The sequence below is a fragment of the Hippoglossus stenolepis genome, chromosome 21, assembly GCF_022539355.2.
Source record: "Hippoglossus stenolepis isolate QCI-W04-F060 chromosome 21, HSTE1.2, whole genome shotgun sequence".
Lineage (NCBI taxonomy): Eukaryota > Metazoa > Chordata > Actinopteri > Pleuronectiformes > Pleuronectidae > Hippoglossus > Hippoglossus stenolepis.
Genome location: NC_061503.1, coordinates 5,604,407 through 5,626,453, shown reverse-complemented (window position 1 = coordinate 5,626,453; position 22,047 = coordinate 5,604,407). Strand labels below are relative to the sequence as shown.

Sequence of the window (22,047 nt, the reverse complement as noted above, 5' to 3'; positions counted from 1 at the left end):
CCATCCACTCTGATCGTCACATTGAGCCACTATGGGTTGATAGTGAAGCTGATTTGCAATTCAGCCAATCAGCGTCCTCGCAGGGGCGGATGTGGTTCGCAGGGGGCACAACAACCAATCACGACGCGGCACACGCTTCACAGAGGCGGGACTTAATCGCTAAATTAAAGTTGGCACACGCCAATCACGCGCAGCTCTCTACCCTGATTGGTCCGCGGTTATGAATGAGGTGGGTCCTGACGACACTAGCTACTGTTGAAATTCCAATGCTAACCAACTTTAGCCAGGCTGCTAATATGTAATTCAGCGGAGAGACACTCGTACGACGCTGCTGTGGATTTAAACGCACATATAAAAGTTGGTTTCCAGCGGAGGGATACTGTTAAATTCGTCTTAATGTTTACTGCTGCGAGTGTCTCCGTCACCCCAGCCAGGACATGTCCGGTTAGCCAGAGCGCGGCTATCGGCGGATAACGAACCCTGGCAGGCGAGCTAGCCCGAGCCAGCCCCGTTCGGACCGCTGGCTCTGCGGCGAGGGTCAGGGTTTGAGCTGCAGCGGTTTCCCCCCGGAGGAGCGGCGACCCCGGATGCTGTGACTACCATGAGTCCCGCGGGCTGCCCCCATGTCAGCAGCTTCAAGGTGGACAACTGGAAGCAGAACCTGAGGGTCATTTATCAGTGTTTCGTGTGGAGCGGGTCGGCGGAGACGAGGAAACGCAAGGTAACAAGTGACAGGCGGAAACGAGTGATTAGAGGAGGAGGGGTGGGGGGACACGGACTCGTGTGTGTGTGTGAGCGTGAGTGGGGGGGCAGAGAGGGAGGGAGAGGACACTTCCCCGCCCTTCCAAAACAACAAACACCAGACAGACGCTACTGATGTTTGCACCCCCCGCCGCCGCCAAACACTCCCTGCGTTCAGTGTGGTTTAGCCTCGACATGTGCATGAGTTGTTAGCATGTTCACCAGTTAACCCCACACAGCCGCACGTTAGCTCCCACCCGAGGAGCTGGGGACCGCATCGTGATGTGATGTGCATTTGTTTTGCCGCTGCAGTGGCTCCACTTCCTCCTCTGGCTCACCGCTGGGGCCACTGCTCCATGCTGCCGTTTCCCCTCTTGTTTTCTGGAGCAAGATGGGATCAAGCAGTCATGAATGTTTCTCACCACATCCTAATCTAAATAGATGTTACCAAGCAATGTTTATGGTGCGTTTGCACTGCGTGACAGGATCAACAAGGTTTAACTACCACGGCAGGGACACGGTTTTGGTTAGGCTGTCAACAATGAATGTAAGTCAAAGCAAACTGCTAATAAGGGAGAGCTGACCAGTTTGTGTTGCCTCTTTAGGACTTTTTCCAGCATAAACACTGATCCTTGTCAGGCCCAGTAGACCTCATGGGGACCAAAGCCCAGTTCTAATAAAGGCAAAAACGCCATTTCAGAGGCTCGGTTGAAAGTTGGGGGTAAGATGTAAATTGTGCTTCGGTAAAGGTTAGACATGAATTGGTCATGTGTGTGTGTAACCACTAGACATCCTCTCTTTCATGAGGATGCACTGTGTCTGTGCTCTTAGTATTAAAACCACCTTTTTATTTTATAGAATCCATAAAACACAGTAGATATCTACACTATTTGCATGCTTGCATGTGAACATGGATGCACGCCTGCTGCATCTGCATGCACTCTGCACCCCTGTGTGCTCTGGGACGACCCTGCGTCCCCCTGTCATGTGCACGGGATCAGTGGGAGCTGGTCGTCCAAAGGGTTTCTACAGTGGAGTTTGAATGTTTGCAGGGCCTCCACCCTGAACCCCGAAGAGCAGACAAGACTGGCAGGAGGGCTCTCTCGTGCCTGCTGCGTACTACCTCCCTGTGGTGCTACATTTTTTATTGATCGTGGCTCAGTTTTCCATTCAGAGAGCAGCATGTCTCTCACAGGAAAACCCTTACGCCAGAGGAGACATAATCTGAGGAGTGAGATTACACTCCCTTCAGAGTTCGATGTGCAGGAGGGAAACTGATGTTTTCTATCAGTTTCATGTGTGATATTTTTATTTTGCCGTTTAACCTCGATGGTGTGCATTTTTTAATTTCTGCATTCGTATAGAGACAGTCTCTGGACTTAATCATACATGTTTAGCGTCGGGATGCCATACGTTTTACCAGATATTCCAGGCTCCTACAGAACATCCACTCTGGTTGTGTGTGTATGTGGCTTCGGAGGAGAAAAAGAGAAAATTATAGTTTCCACATAAAATGTAGCCGGTTTCCTCCATAATTTTTACACAAAGCACTCAATTCTCCCACCATTTACTCTCTTCTCAGTGCTTACTGTAATCTCTAGCATCTGCCCCATAGATGGTCACAAACAACTCTGACATCGAATGCAAAGCATCCATTCACCTTGAGAATTCACAGGCTCCACTGGCGGCAGTGTCGATCACTGAAGTGTCTTATCACATCTGGGTGACAGGTGCACTGGAAGTTATCAGTCCATCACAAAATTAATTTCAAAATGTCCAGTTAAGGCTGTCAGCTTTGGACAACTGCTGCTGCTCCGTCTGCTCAGCACAACAGCACAAAATGGAATCCTAGTGAAAGAGGTCAAATGGGTTATAAACCCAGAGCTGGTGGCAGAAAAGAAGAAACAGTGTTTTCTGTTACCAGTTTCTCAAATGTGAGGATTTATGTTTTCTTGCCATATGATAGTAGGTTACATAAAGGTTTGTACTGTTGGTTTGACAAAACAAGTAATATTAATATATAATTCTGGTCTCTGGAATTATGATGAGCACTTTATCTTTTTTTGTGACATTTTACCAAACAATGAATTGAGAAAATGATTATGAGATTAGAATAGGGGAATATTACCTACATTTTATATCATAGTATTTCAAAATTAAAAGGGTTACTCCCCTCAAAAGAAGATTCTACCTCATGAGGTATAGACCTGGCAAACATGTTTTGGGAAGAGTTGTCATCCCCATAATGTCAATTAGCCACATCTGTTAGTTGGATGGTTTCATTTCAAATTTACTTTTGTTTTTTCATAATTTTATTTTTTTTCCTTTCACCTTTTGAAATAAGTGCCTCATCATCTTCGATCTGACATACCACAAATACACCAGCCAAACTGGGAATTGCTTTCACTTAAAGAATTGGCATATTTGGAGAAAGTGAAAGCTAACATAACTTTTAAAAATTCTTAACCCAAATGAAGAGTGGCTGGCAAAACACACCACAACAACCTGAGGCCGCATCCCGGGCTCCAGATTGCACTATTTGACGAACCTTGATTAAAGCAGAGTAAGAAAATGGTTGTAATAGTCCTCCACACTCTATTAGAATTAATACGGAAACTGTAAGTACAATAGAACTTCTAGTTCTATCATACAGTATATGCTACAGTGCAATGATAATCAGTCTCAAATAAAATAAAGTGTAAGGGAATTTATTTTGGTTAAACTCTTGAGGTAAACTTTTAAGCTTTCCTGCTAAAAATGAAAACTATTGGTGCTGGTACTCATCTGAAATACATGAGCTGCAAGAGGAAGGAGATCAAACCAATTGAATTCCCTGTGGGAGAAATGATCAGAGGAGATAACGGTTCTGAAGTTCTCTGAATTAAAAACCATACCACACGTCATGCGTGTCAGTGAAGCCTTAAGCCAATTAGGGCAGAGTTCTGTCGTCACAGAGGTGCTTCCCATTCGCTGCAGCCAGAGGAAAGAGGCTGCTGCGCCTGACTCGTGAAACGAGCCACTTTACTCCCACTAGGTTTTAATGTCATGTGACATTGTGATGCTCTGCAGCACAGGCAGAAGTCAGAAACATTTCTCACCAGCATGCATCATGTTAAGTCAACACTGAGCAGAGTTGCCTTGTGTCTAATGAGCCCATTAGCCACTGGTGACAGTGACGAAACCGCTATTCCGCCCCTACCTACACAAGTTAAATCAAAAACGAAAACACTCGCTAGTTTCAGCCTTAGTTAGTTTGTTATGTTTCTATTTTTCTTTTCAGCAGAATCAGGCTCGGCGCTTCAGTGTTTAGCTCCACACCAAATCCAGTTGGAACATTTAGCTGATTACAGCTGCACTGCATTTGCTTTGCATTTGCTGGTGAGTTTTAAGCTATAGTATCTAACATCCATGCACAATTATATCCTTTAATAGAGATGTGGCATTACCGCGCCACCAACCACCCTAAAGTAGATTCTCAACCTCGGTTACACTTCACTGCCAGTGAAGCGCCTGTGAACGCCCATGCTGCTTTGTTTGAAAATGAAGAAATGCATGAAAGCGCTGCACACAACAAAGAGGAAGAGGGGTTTGTAAAAAAAAACGGCATCGTGATAATGCTTTACCCCTTCACAAGCATTTAAAACAGTTATACCCTAATATATACCTTTACTGTGCATACTTTGCAAATTTGACCATTATAATACTTAGGCCTTACGCAGACTGTTGCTGTCATGGCAGTAAAGGCTGTAAATATGTGTTCATAGACGGGGAGACATGATTTCCTATATGAACGTCCTTAGGGACTAGAGAAGTACACATGTGAACTGTTAGTTTGGCAGGTCTAAGAATGAGTGTGGAGATTGTTGCATATTGATGCCTTTTCATAATTCATGTGCTGTATAAGCACTTATGCAGGGATGGGTGAGTGTGACCGAAATAAGAATCTGTGTTTCTTAGTTTTTTTCATTTTGTATCTTCGTCCATGTTTATGCTGTAGTGAGAAGTGTGATTTAAGGTTTTCTGCCTAAGGGGGTTTAAGGTGGCTGTTAGTCAGGTGTTTGCTGTTAGGAGGGGGTTGTCATTAATCTGGTTTAAGGAATCGTTTTTCAAAATATGTTTATTTCCTTCCTTGTTCTCTTGAGTCCAAGAGGAGAAAACTGATGTGACTTTCTTATCTGGTGGTTAAACATAAAGCTACAGCTTTTTGGACACATTTCTTACAACTTTTTAAATGTCTTTTAAATTAGAACTTAACTGTAATTATGTCATAATGTTAACTGATGGAGACTGAATCAGCAACTACTTGATCAACACGTAATTCTTAATATTCTGTTAAATATTGAAGATTTTTTTTCATATTTGCTAGTCAGAGCTTCACAATTGTGTCGATTTGCTGCTCTGAAAATAAGCAGCATATTACCCAAATATAAAAATAATTGATTCCACCATTCATAAATGTGGTGCATCACATGCTAATGTGCTCTCCACATTCAAACCCTTTTCATGGGACATTATTGGCACTGTCACAAGGCAGTGTGGCAGAATAGAATTTGTGGCATCCACATCATTTCAAAGAGACTTTGATGTCATTAATTCCAGTGCGTGTCGTTCAGTTAAGGTTTTTGTACTGTTTGCATGCATTTCGGTCAGAAGAGGTGGACTGGTGTTAACTTCAAGACAATGCAAAGTGAAACAACACCTCAGTTAGCCACAGACTAGTCATCTCACATGTTGCAACTTATTTTCTTTCTTTCTTTAAACTATTTCAGTCTACATGTTTGTTTCCTTTTGTAGGTGACTCTGAAGTGGAACATATTTGTTCAGCACCAACCTTGTGCATTGGCATCATTAGCATCAACATTATAAACATCATCTTCTCTTTGATTTGTGTCCTTTTGTCTTCGCACCTTCCTCCATCTTCTCTCTTCTTCCCACTGTCTTTTCTCATTACCCCTGCACTTTTCTCCCAGGCATTGCTCATTTATTCTCACCTCCTCATATTCATGCTGGCTCATTGGCGTGCCAGCTTCTCATCTGCATGCTTTTGAACTGTTTCCTTCTATACTCTCCATCCACAGCTACCCACCCCCCTCATCTTTCCAACACGACTATCAAACAGAATGTTTGTGATTCATTAATATCCATACACTACATAAATCAGGATTGCCATGGGTTCTCCAGCCATTACAGTAAAAAATAAATAAATAGGAAGAGCCAAGTGCGAGACAAATTGCCACATAAACTTGAATATTCTTAGGTTTCTAGACCTCTGTTCATTCACTTACAGCCAAATACACCACTCTTTCTCATACTTACAAAATTGTCCCCATTAGATTGATTACTAGTTGCTTATTGAGATTCTGTTTAAAGCATCAGAGGCTGAAGAAAAAGAAAAAATTATAATTTACATATTAGTGGAAGTAAAAAAATTGTGTCATGGCTGGTTTGGTCCAGCAAATGCTTACATATCACATAATGGAGGAAAAGTAGCTTCTGATGTACCGTAATTGAAGCAATTAAAAAATAAAATAATAATGTTACCAGCACAACCTTCAGAAATGTCAGAGGCTGTCACACGAATGTGATGTACGTACATGTCCTTCCTGTAGTTGGATAGCCATTAAATGGAAGAACGAATGATACTGACTCTCTAAACTTGCATCAGTTGATTTTTGTTTGTGGTCGGTTATTGTCAGCCAGATGAAACCAGAGATACTAATGTTGCTAATGTGTCTGTAAGTGCAACAGTTGTGATAACCAATGCTTCTTTCTCTTTGTCGGTCTCCTTTCCTCTGACCCCACCATCCAGGCCAAGTCATGTATCTGCCACATGTGCGGCGCCCACCTGAACAGACTCCACTCCTGCCTCTACTGCGTCTTCTTCGCCTGCTTTGCCAAAAAACACATCCACGAGCATGCCAAGAGCAAAAGGCATAACCTAGGTATGACACACACACCCAAGCAAACACATTAAAATACGCACTGTAGAATTGTTTTTTGACTAAATGTCTCTTCTTGTTATTTTCTTAATGCCCCAAATCCAATTCCCTTTTCCTCTACATGACACTGTGACAAACTGTTCCTACATTCATTATCAGGTGCCTGTTTAAAACACCAAATCAACTTTCCCTGGAAGCTGACCTGCGAGAAGACTTTCTTGCCTACATGTGTATTAAATTTACCAGAACCCCCCCTCTGATACATACAGACATCAGGTTAGCAGCGGGGGCCAAGAGACTAACCAAATGTTACTGATAGGAAGTGGAGAGGCTAATTACAGTACTAAGTTGCATTAACCTCGATGTGATGGTATAAAAGTCTCTCCAAACTGTTAAGTAGGAGGCAGTATAGTGTTGTATTGCAGTGAATAAGACGCATCTGAACCAGCCACAGAATTTTGACCCGAATGAATTTTTTATTCTTCCACAGCACCCATTCTCACTACCCATATATTCATTGTCCGCATATGCCATTGAAGCAGGTGTGTATTGGGGATTCTGTTGTGCACATGGGTGCACAACGGCCCATCCACACCTGCAATTAGCCCCAATTGCTTAAATGAGTTGGTACTTGCCTCCTGAGCAGACACACTGACAGTACAAACATCACACACACCTCTGCACACTCTGCCGTCAGTAATGCTGCTTCTCTCAAAACAGAGGCTGCTAAAGGGGCTAATTATACAGTTGAGTGGCTAAGGAAGATGTAGCCTTGTGCGACTGCATGAAACAGTGACAGTTCATAAACACCAGTGTTGCCTTTGTGTGTCCACATTTCATATCAATTCAAAGTTAGTTTTATATTGGACATTAACCCACCTGATGTGTGACACAGAGGCAGCATGAGTGCAAGGAGAGGAGCTGAAGCTGGAATACAGGCAAGCTAAGCACAAGCTGGGTATAAGTGCAAGCGCAGGGTTTTTGATTAAGAGCATTACAAAATCTTAACTGAAAGACCACCATTTTGAATAAAGATAGGGGGAAAAGACATATGTTGAATCATTTAGAAACAATCTGAAGTGACAGAGAATGCTATTATGCAACCTGGTGCAACGTCATTGCAGCACAGACAGAAAGGTATTTGAACGTCACCTGTGGGTTGGCCTCGTGTAACCCATGCGAGGCAGTATATGCATTGGTGAACTTACTAATGAATACTGAGGACTGTTGTGATGGCACATTAAAATTAAGGACATTCACGCATAGTAAAATCTACTTTACTGGGTTGACCTCCCTTGTTTACAAGGCATTTTTTAAACTCAGTTTTTTAAAAGTGCTATATAAATGAAAATTATTATTATAACCAGGCTCCTCCAAAATCCTTCCAAATATTAGGTGTTGTGCATGTGATTTATGAAGTGGAAAAAAACGAGTGGTCTGTGTCTTATTTTGGGATTGTAGGATTATTACTCTAAAACTGTGTATAAAACATTACACAAAAGTTAGTTCAGTGAAAATCTGTTTTTCAGAGACGCACTAACGTTTTTACCACAGCTCACACAGAGGTTGCTTTGTTTGCTGCGTGTTCACAGTGAGAAATGGCAAAGTCATATTTGAACTCTACGTATTAAATATTTGCATCAGAGACACAGTCTGGATGGATCCAGATTCAAACAAAGACGTGGGTGTTTGCAGAACACCAAGAAGAGTTGGCTGTTCTACCCCATCCCTGCTACTCCCACAGGGACACACAGGATGTAATAATCAAAACATTGCTCAAAAGAACACTGAAATATCGCAGAGGAAATTGCTGACTATTACCTGAAGTCACTCATTAAAAGCAACTGCTGGAAATGGCATGTTTCTTTCTGTGATTTTGTTGTGAAATAAAAGGAAAACCGTCTATGATGAGCTTCGAAAACATTTTCTGTGGTCTTTGCCATATACTCTCTACGCCAGCCAATCATTCGATTTGGTCCAAATGAAATTGGTCGTGTTTTTAACAGTCCTGCGAGGGCCACAGACAACACATTTTTCCTTTTTTCTCAGACGACTTTATTTATTTATGGCTTTCAGGACGTGAAGAGGATTTGAATTAATGAGAAAAAGTGTTTCAGACACAAATTACCAGCCCTACCTTTAAGCGATGGTGTTTTGATGATGGTGCCCAAAATCTTTGATTGGGTTGAGATCTGGTGAATGTAAAGCATCTGATTCACATAATTTTTAAAGCCCAACCAATTTAATGCCAGGGCTCTAATGAAAATGCCCAACTGAATTTTCATTCAAAGGACTCAAAAATAGCTTTATTTTACATTCTCCACATAATAGAATCAGGTTGTTTGAGTGAAGTGCATCAGACTGCAGTGTCTGGAGGAGAACTGTGCTGCAGCAGAGCCACTCAGGATTGTCCATGACAAAAGCTGGGTTTGGCAGATGTTGGGAACCTGCTGATTTGTTTTCACGAAGGCTCCTTTTACTCTGCATTATCGCTCAGCTCAGGAAGACCCCCTCTGGTGTGTGTGTGTTTTCCACGGATTGTAATTGTGACTTTAATTAGGTTAGCTGCTGATTTATATGTTGCAAAGAGAAATTATAACATTAAATAAGGAACAGCTCTCAGAAGACTGGTGAGGAGGTAATTAAGTCGTCTTCAACAAACCCTGTGAAATTGGCCTCCATTAAACTCCGGCCCCTCCTCTTCTCCTCCTCCTCCTCCTTCTCCTCCATATTTTTGCCGTTCCATCTCTTCAAACCTTTTCATGCATTTGAATTCATTTTCACTCCGTATTACTTGTATTCTGTTTGCAGCCTCGTACTGGGATAATCTCTCCGTCTCTGTCCACCATTTCTCTTCTTTTACCCTCCTCTTGTTCCCATGGTTACCTGATGACCCTTTCGATATTCAGAATTGTAGCAGGATTTCATCTAATTCTACTTGTACCATTACTTTTCTTGCCATTTCTGCAGATCCAGTACTGTAGCTTAATTCCCTACCCCCTTACTTTCCTCCATCCTATCACCCCTCCTTTTTCCCACCCATAGCTGCAGTGGATGCCAGGAGAGGCCTGCAGGCAGGTTGTCATGGCAACAGCAAACAGGTAGCTGCAGGGCACAGAGCAGGTGAAATGAGGGAAGGAGTGGAAGGGACCGTTTTTGGTGAACATTTAAGAGAGTTTATGACAGTGAGAGATTGCAGCTCCCTCCTCCACCTCACCTTTTGACTTCCCTGATGCTCTCTCCATCCCTCGCTGTGTCTCGCTGTCGTCCACTGTGTTAACAGATTGGGGATAAGTCGGCAGATAAGCCCCTGCTACCTGGCATCGCAGAACCATGGCAACGTGGTCTGAATAAAAAGAGATGAAGCAGTTCACACGGCTTGTAGCTGCGCACAGCCCCATTATTACCCAGAGACAATCAAATAAAACTGTGTCCCTGCATTTAAATTAAACAGCATTCTGTTCTCCCTCTCATTCTCTGTCCTTCCAGCTATTGACCTGCTGTATGGAGGAATTTACTGCTTTATGTGCCAAGACTACATTTATGACAAAGACATGGAACAGATTGCCAAAGAGGAGCAAAGGAAAGCATGGAAAATGCAAGGTATGACGGTATCAAACACCCTGAGCCGTGCTCATGTGCCACGACAAGAGATATTTAAAGTGTTAAAAATTCTTTGCTATAAGATGCACATACAGTATTTAGAGATAAAGATATCACTTAACTGGTCCCACACAGTCGCTCAGCACTCAACACACTGAACTGAACAGATGTTTCCTGCAATTAAACAAGGATAAAAGAGAATGAAATGTGTTTTGAGCCACAGAAAAGCAATAGTAGTCTTTTATACATTAAATCACTGAGACCAAGAACGTGTAGCTATGTGAAGTTAGTCTCTCGCAACAGGATCTGGTCACACGAGACAAAGAACATGGTGGAAGCTCTAAGGCAGATGTCGGTGAAATACTGTGTAAATGCCACATTTCTCTGAAGCCATTTAATAAGACATCTGTAACCATGAGAATATAGTTGCATTGAAGGTTATCATCCACTTCTTTGCATGACCAAAAAATTTGAGTCCAACACAACTTTCATATGGAATCAAATATGTTTGTACAGCACTGTAGTTGTTTTTAAGTCTACTTTTTAGAGACTGTTATAACATTTCTTTCTCACCTTGTATAGTTTCAGCAGATTAAATTGTTTGGCTGTTAAATGGTTGTGTACAAATAAACTTGCCTTCCCAAAGCTCAAACATTGCATGATGCAAACGTGTCTTTCTTTTCAGGCATAGGGGAGAAGTACTCAACGTGGGAGCCCACCAAGAGGGAGCTGGAGCTGCTCCGCCACAACCCCAAGAGGAGGAGAATCACCTCCAACTGTACTATTGGTACTTTCTTTCTCGCCTTCTGTGACTCATCCTCTCCCTCCCTCACTCACTCACACATACACACAAAGCTTATCTAGTTTTTAGTTGCTATTTGTCAATTTGGGCCGCTCTCAGACTTGCACTGAACTCCAGATAATCCCCTGAAATTTTCCGGAGGGGTTATATGTGAGCACACAAAGTCGTCTCAGAAGAAACTCTGGACATTCTATGAGGTCCCCCTAGTAAATACTCTGGAGAATGTGAGAATACAGCAAAATGATGTCCTTGCAATGAGCAAGTTGGTGTGTTATTGCAAAGGACAAAAAACTGAAACAAACAAAAAGAATACAATTACCTGACGATGAAAAAGAGGAGCCATACACGTTGAAAACATTATTGCTGCAGGTACTGTGTTTGGAGCTCACCTCCTCCTCATTCTCCCTCTGCTGTAGACTTACTGAACTATTATACACTCACTGGCCACTTTATTACGTACACCTCACAGTCAGAACCAATCCAACTCAGCAGCTCTGCCATGACTCCTACTTTTTCAAATTTTACACATGTAGGAACGAGGTCATGAATACAAGCGGCAGAAATGTTCTTTGTCGGGTGGCTGGGCTCAGCCTTAGAGATAGGGTGAGGCGTTCAGACACCCGGAGGGAGCTTGGAGTAGAACTGCTGCCCCTTCACGTTGGAAGGTGAAAATCGAGGTGGTTCAGGTATGTAGCCAAGATGCCTCTTGTGCACCTTCCGTGAGAGGTTTACCACGCATGCCCAGATAGGAGGACACCACGGTGTAGATGCTGAAGTCACTGGAGGGATTGCATATCCCATCTGGCATGGGAACACCCTGGCATCCCCCAGGAAGAGCTGGAAAAGCATGGCTAGGGAGAGGGATCCCTATGGGATGTCCTATTTACCCGGCTAAGTGGAAGACAATGGAGGGATGTGATATTCAGTTTTTGTTGACACTGCCAGAGATAATCTACTCTGATTTTATTCAAAATGGTAGTGGGTGATGTACTGGACTGCATTGAAAGGTAGTTCTAATATTTTGTCCATCTCATTTCCAAACACAAGAAGCCAAAAATATCATCGTCATGTTGAATTATAGATTAGATATGTACAGCCCGAGGTAATGGATGGACAGTGAGCGGTGTTTGTTATTGTGTTTCGAGAAAAACAGTAGTACATGTTTGTAGCAGCAGGGAATCTTGAAAGGAGGCAGTGTGTGGGAGAGAGAAGCGCTGACATACGTTTAACACCTTGTAGCAGCCTGCAGTGATCTGATCGAGCACCATTAACATCCCTTAGGTGTGGGGAAATCCCAGGCCAGGGTGCTCATCTCATCTGTGAAGACACTACCTACCTCCATCTATCTATCACTCCTTCCATCCTTCCTCTCCCTCCTGCGCTGTCCTTCTTTTCTTCCACCTCCCCTGTGTGTACGTGTTGTTTAGTCTGCTGTAATCTGAAAAGGGTTTCCCTGCATGCAGTTCAACATTGCCCCAGGGACAACATAGTGTGTGTGTGTGTGTGTCTCACGTTGGCAGCACTGCAGCCTACTTTCTCCACTGCAACAGCCAAAGAAAAATTATCTGGCTGTTTTTGAGCAGTTTCTCTCTGTCCCTGTTTCTTTATTCCTCCCTGTCTCGTCACCCCATTCTTTCTATTCATCTATTCTTTGTTGCCCACTTCTTATTTAACTATTTATCAAATTTTTTCTCCTCCGCTCCATTCTCAGGCCTCCGCGGTCTGATAAACCTGGGCAACACATGCTTCATGAACTGCATTGTCCAGGCGCTGACGCACACTCCGCTATTGCGTGACTTCTTCCTGTCTGACCGACACAAATGCGAGATGCAGAGCAACTCCTGCTTGGTGTGTGAGATGTCACAACTCTTCCAGGAGGTACCTTTTTCATTTATTTTGTTTGTATGTTTTCAAATAAAAGCAAAGAGATAAGAGATGTGGTAGACACCCACATGTCCTCTGTAGTTCTACTCAGGCCATCGCTCTCCTCACATCCCGTTCCGCCTCCTCCACCTGGTGTGGACTCACGCCCGTCACCTGGCTGGTTACGAGCAGCAAGATGCCCACGAGTTCCTCATTGCGGCGCTGGACGTCCTGCACCGACACTGCAAAGGTCAAATGGACAGACACACACAGGCCACATCCACACTACTGCATTTTTGTTTGAAAACGCATCAACTCTGCTTCAGATAAGCCTGACGTCCACACTACTCCAGAGTTTTTGAGCCACTAAAGCAGAGAAGTTTGGAAACCCTGCTGGCACGGTTATAGTTTAAAAACTCTGACGTTGCTTTTTAGGACAAGCAGAAACTGAGATGTTTGGAAACTATGATGTAGACACTTGCAACCACTTGCTGATTGGGCCGTTACTGTCATGACGTAGCCTTCGCAGATTGTTCAGGCTCCTATCACGTGACCCCCCTTCCAGAAAAAAACAACCGGCATTAGCCTCGGCTACCAGTGTAGAACATTGATAATCAATTACCAGCGATGCTGACCCTGTTGTGCCGTTAAATTCTGCATTTAATGGTTAACATTCGTAAGAGACAAGCTATTATTCAAGCAATCTGCGACAATTCTGCAGCTTACAACCAAATGCTTCCTGTTTACGTACGTGAGTGGTCACATGATCTGTGATTTCAGATGTCTTAATATGGACGGGGATTAAAACTGATACGGAGCCAAAAACAGCGCAATCCTGTGTGTGAGAGACAGAGTTTTAAGTTTTGGTTTGAAAATCCTCTTTTCAAGTGAAAACAGAGAATGGATGTAGCCACAGACAGTTTGATTTACCATTTATAGTGTAAACGCAGCTGGAAAAGAACAAGACTTAGGGTCTTCGCTCACCAAGTCAAATGATCAAATGGATCCCGAACAGCTCAAAAAAACTCTCTACAATGCCTTTGAACCTGTTCTGAAAACATTAATGAGGTTTAATGACAAAGTAAGAGTTTCGTAGTCGGTGTGTGAACTTGATTTACAAAATGTGAGGTTGCTTAAATTTTTTTAACTTTACACAATTCCGGAAGAAAAATATGGACTTGGTGTGCAAAGATCTTTAGACGAGAAGATGTGAAAGGAGTGAGGGGGAAACAGGGAGGATGGAGAGGAGGAGAGCTGGAGTGGAGAAGAGAGGATGAGAGAGGGAGAGATGAAGCGACACTGACTCTCTTAGATCTCTGTGCCTCTCTGCAGTTTATAAGCAGAGAGGGAAACTGTGAAGTCACACAACACTGCTTTTAGTGACTGTGTGTGTTTGTGTGCGTGTGTGTGCGCAGATGATAACGGAAAGAAAGCCAACAACCCAAATCACTGTAACTGCATCATCGACCAAATCTTCACAGGGGGCCTGCAGTCTGACGTCACCTGTCAAGTCTGCCAGTAAGTGTTTGTGTGTCTGCGTGTGTGTGCTCTCAGGAGACAATATGAAAAATGTGAAGAGTAATAGAGAGGATGTGTTGTCTTAAGTGCTGCTGCTACATTGATCCTGTCTCGATCAAACAGCAGTTAAAAAATGACACTCTTCAATTGCTCCTCGCTGTCAGAACGCTCTAATCTCTCTCTTTGAGGTGACCCTCCTGCCTCTACGCCACCGTTCACACATTGCACCATCACACACACACACACACACACACACACACACACACATACATATGCAGTGCACTGCAGCAACAAGAAGACCCTTTAATGGCTTACAGTCTGTAAAGCTAATCTCTAGTTCCACCTGGTGGCCAGAGGGACCATTGGAGCTTCATGATTTGAGACGCATTTTTTCATGCACACCCTCAGGGAGCCATGTTTACTAAGAAAATATAAATCCTCTGGAAAAATTTGCAGCTGCAATGTTGCATGTATACTTCTTATGCTTTACCAAAAGCAGGTGGTTAGGCTGTTAGTACTTGGACTGCCCCTCCAGATGCAGAACCTCCAGATGTGGTGCCAATACAATCTAAAGGTCTGTCCATCCATCATCAACACTGCTTATCCTGTAAGGGTCGCGGAGGGGGGAGCTTTTATTTGGTACAAAATAATTATCTTAATAGGAAGCAAATTACTCTGATTCTCATTATAAGAACTTAAGTTTTATGGCGTATACAACCATCAAGTTGGTCTTTTACAAATTGTATGACCTTTTGAAAGTTCGGATACTGATTCCCAACACACACACAAGTACATCAGTAAACTCAGACTGTGATAATTGCCATTTTTGCTTTATAGTGAAAACCATTAGTGAGGTGGCTGTTACATTTCTTGACTTGAGCTGGATTTCCAATGATGTCACATCATAAATAAGGGAAGTTAGGTGTCCTAACAGCACCCCCTGCTGATTTTGAACAATTTACATCTTTTCTGGACACTAGCGGCTCAGTGGTTAACACCTCACCTCAAGAAGGTGCTGCGTTTTAAGCTCCAGGCCATGTATCCGCCTTCATGTGTCAGTGCTGTGGGCTGAACCCCACCCCTGCTCCAATCCGTTGCAACCCTGCAAAAAAGATGGTCTCCTCCAAGGTTTTCTCAGGTCAAAAACGCTATCAGCTGGTATCCTTTGTTGTGAATCGTCAACTGGCGGTGCTCAGCTGCAGAGTGCACCCCTGAATGGCGTTCAACGGCAGAGTAATCTTCACAGCCCAGATGAACAAGCTAAGCTGGCAACATAAGCAGTGCAAGGGTCTAAGCCAGCAGCTAAATTGATGCCAGAATGAATTTTCTGCCCCCTTCTTTTGTCTCCGTCTAATTTAAATGCCTGACATAATAAAGGAAAACTACAAATCACAGTGTGTGTGAGTCTCCTATCAAATGGGTAACACATGATACACAGAAACTCCTTAAATCTATATTAGAGATGTACTGTACAGCATTTTCCTTCTCTCTCACACGCTCATCATCTTCTCTGTCTCTCTGTCCTCCTCTTCTTAGTGGTGTTTCAACAACCATAGACCCGTTCTGGGACATCAGCCTGGACCTGCCGGGATCCTCCACGCCGTTCTGGCCCCTCAGCCCCGGAGGAGACGGATCGGCCCTCAACGGAGAGAGTCACACCACCGGAGCCACAACGCTCACAGACTGTCTCCGCAGGTAACTGACCCAGCGAACAAACATCGTCATGGAATATTCAGCATGTAGTCACATACGCGGGACAGCGTGGGTTTCAAGAACACAAACGCCGACCTCGGCTGGGAAAAGGTTGCTGAGGTGGGATGAGAATCTATAAAAAATACATTTAAACATTCTAGTTTTTGAACTAATGTCTGTTCTGTGGCTGCAATAAATAAAGTACAAGGCAAAAAATTGAATGCAAGCTTGCAAACTTGTAACACCCTGAACTACATCTATATTATGATCTTAAATGCAGTTTTCTTAGATATATTTTTCGAAGATATGTATTTATTGTTTTTAGTGTTCTAGCTCAGTCAGCAGGTAGAGCACTGGGATCGGTGCTGAACAAGGGTAAACAATGTGGTAATATGGGATTATACATACATAATCAATGTCCTTTGGCTGCCTGTGCCTCTGGTGTTCAGGGTCTGTGAACATAAAAACTGTACCATCATAGAGCCATTCAACCCTTTTTGGGAGTTCACTAATTTACTTTACTTTTGGCCACTAGTGGAGATATGTGTTTTTTGTGATAAGAGCTAACAAAAACATTTGCTCTTGGCCTCTTACATTCTGCCTCTATATGTTGCAGCATCCCTCACCACAACGCTTTGGAGATTTGTGTTGTTGTGAACACCTCTGAGTGGAGAATCTCCTGCTGTGTTGTGCATGTGTGAAAGGCAAACTCCAGAGAAAGTCCTGACCCAATTATCTGGACAGTCACCGATGGCCATGTCTGAAAATGGCTATAAATAATGGGTATAATGTAGAAACTTATGTGACATATCATTTAAACTCGAGACAAAGATCTGTATGTGCACAGTAACGTTTAGGAACATTACCAGGTTTAATTCCACTTTAGAGGAATACAGACTGTTCGATGTGTGAGCTCTGAGAAATTGAGAATGAGGTTAAAACATTTTTTTACTAAAAATGTCCTTCACATGTGCCGTTTTCTTTTTGTTGGAGGATTAAGAAAGACTTAAGTTGTGCTTTAGGAAGGGAAGTTATTGTTCCAGCAGATTTCTCCCTTGGTGTAATATGACTTAAGTCATCTTAGTTTAATATCTCATTCAGTAATGCACTTTGACATTTAACTCTTTTGTGCAGGTATGCATGTTTCACTCGCAGTAGGGGGCAGGCTACGACTGTCTGTGACAGTGATAGGCAGGTGTTTCACTTTGTAGAGTGAGAAAAAGCTGTGGTCTGTGCCCGCTGCTGCATCGACAACCTTTATGCTTTGCCAGTCCTGCCACAAAGTCATTAAAGTGCGCTGTTTTCTACACCATACTGTTGCAGTCTGAGTGGTGTAACACGCACCAGCATTGTCATGTAATTTTGTGTTTTCGCTGTCTGTTTTGCAAAAAACACCTAAAATATCAGAAGGATGCCTGCCCTGTTTGGACAGGTCGGGTATAAGAATGACAGACAGGCACAGTCAATTCATTTTACCCACACTACCATGTCCCGCCTGTACAGCTGGTAGTTCGCCTGAGCATCCTGCCTTCAGTCATGTACAAATAAACCCCAAGTATTTTCATTCTCCAGCCTCCAGACTCCACCCCTTCATGGCGTGCGCTGCTGCATCTGCTCTGGTCTTACATCACATACTATGTCAGATATTGTGCTGTATTTACTATGCTATCACCATATTTCAAATCATGGATTATTTCTTGTGTGTATCAAATTCACTGTTCTAGCTCCATCATGGCATTAACCGTCAGAGCATTTTATTTCCTATTCAAAACAGACACAATCTCAGAGACAACACCAATCTGAAATCACTTCCCTCAGTCATCACACTAAACCCTCAGAGAGCAGTGAGCAACGTGTACAGATACGCTTCCCTGAAACTAATTCCTGTTCATCCCCAATTCACTGGAGCAGAGACACCGGGTGGCTGCAGCAGCATCTCTAAAAACACACATACACTCGCATATGCACACATACACGTGCACTAAATCCTGTCCCCTCTCCTCTAGGTTCACCAGACCAGAGCACCTGGGCAGCAGCGCTAAGATCAAGTGCAGTGGTTGCCATAGTTACCAGGAATCCACTAAGCAGCTGACCATGAAGAAGCTGCCTATTGTGGCCTGCTTTCACCTCAAAGTAAGTGTGTGTGTGTGTGTGTGTGTGTGTGTGTGTGTGTGTGTGTGTGTGTGTGTGTGTGTGTGTGTGTGTGTGTGTGTGTGTGTGTGTGTGTGTGTGTGTGTGTGTGTGTGTGTGTGTGTGTGTACTCATTTTTGTTACCTCATTAGGTCCTAATGAGGCAAAATTTTATTTCTAAGGTCCTGGTTAAGGTTAGAAATAAGGTTTTGGTTAGGCTGTACACAATGAATGGAAGCCAATGCAAATACCTTATGAGAATAGCAGCGCAATCCTGTGTGTGTGAGAGATTGGTTGGTTATCAGCAGAACTGTAACACTTGCATGTGTGGTTTTCAGAGGTTTGAGCATTCAGCCAAACTACGGCGGAAGATCACAACGTACGTCTCCTTCCCACTGGAGCTGGACATGACGCCCTTCATGGCCTCCAGGTGAGCACAGTCCAAATGAAGATTGGAAGCTCTCAAATTAAAACTGAAAAAGAAAATCAAGTATGTTGTTTATAAACTTAAAAACAAATCTTAGATGAATGGAAGAGAGACCTGTGTTGAAGAAGTAATAACAAATAATAACGTTTCAGTTATTCAGGCATGCGCCATATTGTCAAGTTTGAAAAGGTCTACCTCTGTGACTCTCACGTGTTGCTTGTGTTGTGTGTGATTCAGTAAAGAGAGCAGGATGAATGGGCAGTACCAACAGACCATGGACCCCTTCAACAACGACAACAAGTAAGACGAACATCTCAACAAACATGTCTCCTTTGCATTCCCAGGCTGCTTCATCCTGCCTTAGTGCCCACCTGTGTATTCAGAGTGCGACTCGGGCCACAATTTTCTGTCTGAGCCAAGAGAAAATGTGTAAAGTCCGACCTGAACCCGACAGCTGTTCTGTTTGTTGTGTCCGAACCCCGACCTGTGCCTGAGGTTTTCTCTGATTATAGCGAAGCGCGTAGAAAATCCAGGAGCCGAAATTACCGAACCTGATCTCAACCTTAATATAATTTCAAATACCTGCTCTGTGACATCATTTTATGTATTTCACTGGAGAGAATATACAAACTAGTTGTTCTCTAGTGGATCAAATGCTGATGTAAATCTTCACAGTCTGTTTTGTAAAAGAAGGTATATCTTCTGTTTCATGAACTCTTTCTCTTTTTCTATCCGTGTTAGGTATAGTCTGTTTGCTGTGGTTAACCACCAGGGGACACTAGAGAGTGGCCATTACACCACCTTCATCCGGCAGCACAAGGACCAGTGGTTCAAATGTGACGACGCCATCATCACCAAGGCCAGCATCAAGGATGTGCTGGACAGTGAAGGGTGAGCATTGACGATGCCGCCTCATGCTCTGAAACATAGACTCTATGTAAAGATGGACAACATGGCTGCTCCATAAAAGTGAAGCAAAGTAAACTTGATCGCCCCCTTGTGGCTGGCTGCAGTATAGGTCATAAACCCCTACTCTTCCATGTACTCTTTAACCAAATTTCTCAAAGATGGTATCTGTCATATTAGCGAATTCTGATGTATGTTCAACTGCTTCAGTGTCAGTGGGCAGGTCATCAGCGACCGAATGGACGGAGCCGCATTGGCAGAACTAGACAAGTTAACTTGCTGTTTTCAAAACATGTCTGATTTAGGGACGTCTGACACACCACCTGCAAATGTGCGATTGTCGCTTTTTCTGTGTTGATCTCAACATGAGCCAAATGTTGATCTCCTCAAGTGTCGCAATCTTTGTTTATGTTTCAAGAAAGACCGGTCTGAGTCAAACATTATAGAGAGGAGCACTCTACAATCACCAGTCCGAGTTCAGAGTTGTGCCCTCTATTGGAATCCTGCAGTAACGCGTAGTACAAGTCCGTGGATCGTAGCGTTCACGACGCAGCCGGTTGCCTACACGCGCGTGTGGTTAAACAGCCAGTTTACCACGGGCCTCAGTGTTGTTGCAAACTGATGCTTTGCTGCTTCTATCTCCGTAGGTACCTCTTGTTTTACCACAAACAGTTCCTGGAGTATGAATAGTCCCCTGCATCAGCACAGCCGGCAGGAGGAACTGAGGGTTGACGCAAGAGGAGTTGCATGGGAACAGGTAACACAGTGACCAGAGAGGCAAAGTAAACAGAAACACAAGCCTACCTGAATCATTCTGAGTCGCACCTCTCACTCTATCACGGAACCACGCGTAGGACATACGAGTCATGTTCCTCTGTACGACATTTAAGACTGAGCCATTTGATGTGCGGGGATAGAACCAAGATGCAAGGAACCAAACAAAATGCGCTGAAGGGATCTTTGCGTACCTGCAAACATTTTTCACCAGACTTCAGGAGACGAAGAAGGAAACGATGAGAAGGAATTCACTACAAGATCTGTCGGCCCATTTTCAGAAAACAGACGAAAGGGCAAAAAGGTTCTTTTCAACCTTATTCTATCTGGGGAAGGTTTACATGATCACAAATGCTGTTCTTCACCAAGGTCCGGCTTCATGCTCGCACAGCTGCATATATAACAAGAAACAGAGCGTCGGGCTCTGCTTTAGCTAAGGAAGTGATTTAATTTAATTTCTTGGGTGTGTTAGACAAACACTTTTCTAAAGCACTCACCTACACACACTCCTCCAAATGACCAAATATTTCAAAGAAGGAAGTTTTATTATGCATTTTTGTTCCAAATGCAAAGAGGGGGGTGCAGGGGCATCGCTTGACAAATTGTTACAAAAAATTGTACAGATTCTGTTCATTACTCATGACTTTGTAGTTGTCTAGGAAATGTTCTGTGAAACAAGGACATGAATTTAAAGGATCTGTTATGTTCTGCCTTGCTGCTTCCAACAGTCACAGGGGAAATGGATAACACAGTGAATAATATATTTTTATACATAGTTTCGTTTACGGTTTTGCATTCTCTCCCTAAACTCTCACATTGTTCGTGTGTGTTGCATTGTGCTGTCAAATGTGTTTTGTTTTTCTCACACAAAAGCAACATAGTGCAGATCATTTTCATGAAAATGCTGCTACAGCCGCTTTCTTTCTGCTTGATTTGTCTAATATAGCTTTTGGGTTCAAATTTTGTGCAACATCTCCACGATAAAGATGCGTTCAATGTCTGTCTTCAAGATGCCGTTTCAGGTAAACGGTAAAAAAAAAACAGAAAGTTGAACGAGGAAGGTGTTTTGTTTTTTTTTGGGTGTGTATAAAGGGTCAGAAGCTCGATCTTGCAGTATTAACCGTCGGCCGCATGTCGCTCTAATTCGGTGTGTTTGTATATATGCGTGTGTGCGTGTTTGTGTGTGTGTGCACGTGTATGTGCCCGAGGAAGGGGTGAGCTCGGTGTATGTGTTTGTATAAAATATTACTGCGTATAAAGAGGAAGAAGAAGAAAAAAAACCCAGTGCGTATGTGTTCCTGTTTGTATGCACGTGTGTTGTACGCGTGCGTATGTACCGTATGTCCGTGTACTGAATCAGTACTTGCATTCAGCATGCCGTCTGAGCTGGGTATCACAGTTTGATAGGATTTTTTTCCACATGTTGATGATGTATGTAAAAGTATCTATGTACAGTTTGTATGTAAGAGACAAATGGTGAAACCTCAAGTCAATTAGTTCCTTAATATCGCTGGATCCAGCCACAGGGGGTCGTGATAGGAAAAAGAAAGCGATCGACCTGATCAGTCATTCCTCGCACACACATGTAACTGCTGCAAGAACTGGACACAGTGATTGAAAGACACTCAAATAAAGAAATATCTATATCTGTA

General features: G+C 43.2%; 1 protein-coding gene across 1 annotated transcript; it reads left to right on the top strand.

Moving 5' to 3' along the window:
• The first annotated feature begins 19 nt into the window (after positions 1-19).
• usp22 (ubiquitin specific peptidase 22) lies at positions 20-22,047 on the top strand. The gene is made up of 13 exons (XM_035145500.2): positions 20-721; positions 6,551-6,683; positions 10,170-10,283; positions 10,969-11,070; positions 12,797-12,963; positions 13,051-13,198; positions 14,364-14,466; positions 16,003-16,161; positions 18,165-18,291; positions 18,627-18,718; positions 18,953-19,015; positions 19,457-19,606; positions 20,269-22,047. Exons 1-13 carry the CDS (start codon positions 602-604, stop codon positions 20,309-20,311), a joined length of 1,521 nt encoding a protein of 506 aa, XP_035001391.1. The 5' UTR covers positions 20-601; the 3' UTR covers positions 20,312-22,047.

Bases quoted from the DNA above. Each gene is read 5' to 3' on its own strand.
- usp22 (XM_035145500.2), top strand. From the start codon at position 602: ATGAGTCCCGCGGGCTGCCCCCATGTCAGCAGCTTCAAGGTGGACAAC. The intron at 10,284-10,968 runs GTATGACGGTAT...CTTTCTTTTCAG, and splicing joins GAAAGCATGGAAAATGCAAG to GCATAGGGGAGAAGTACTCA. The intron at 13,199-14,363 runs GTCAAATGGACA...GTGTGTGCGCAG, and splicing joins CCTGCACCGACACTGCAAAG to ATGATAACGGAAAGAAAGCC.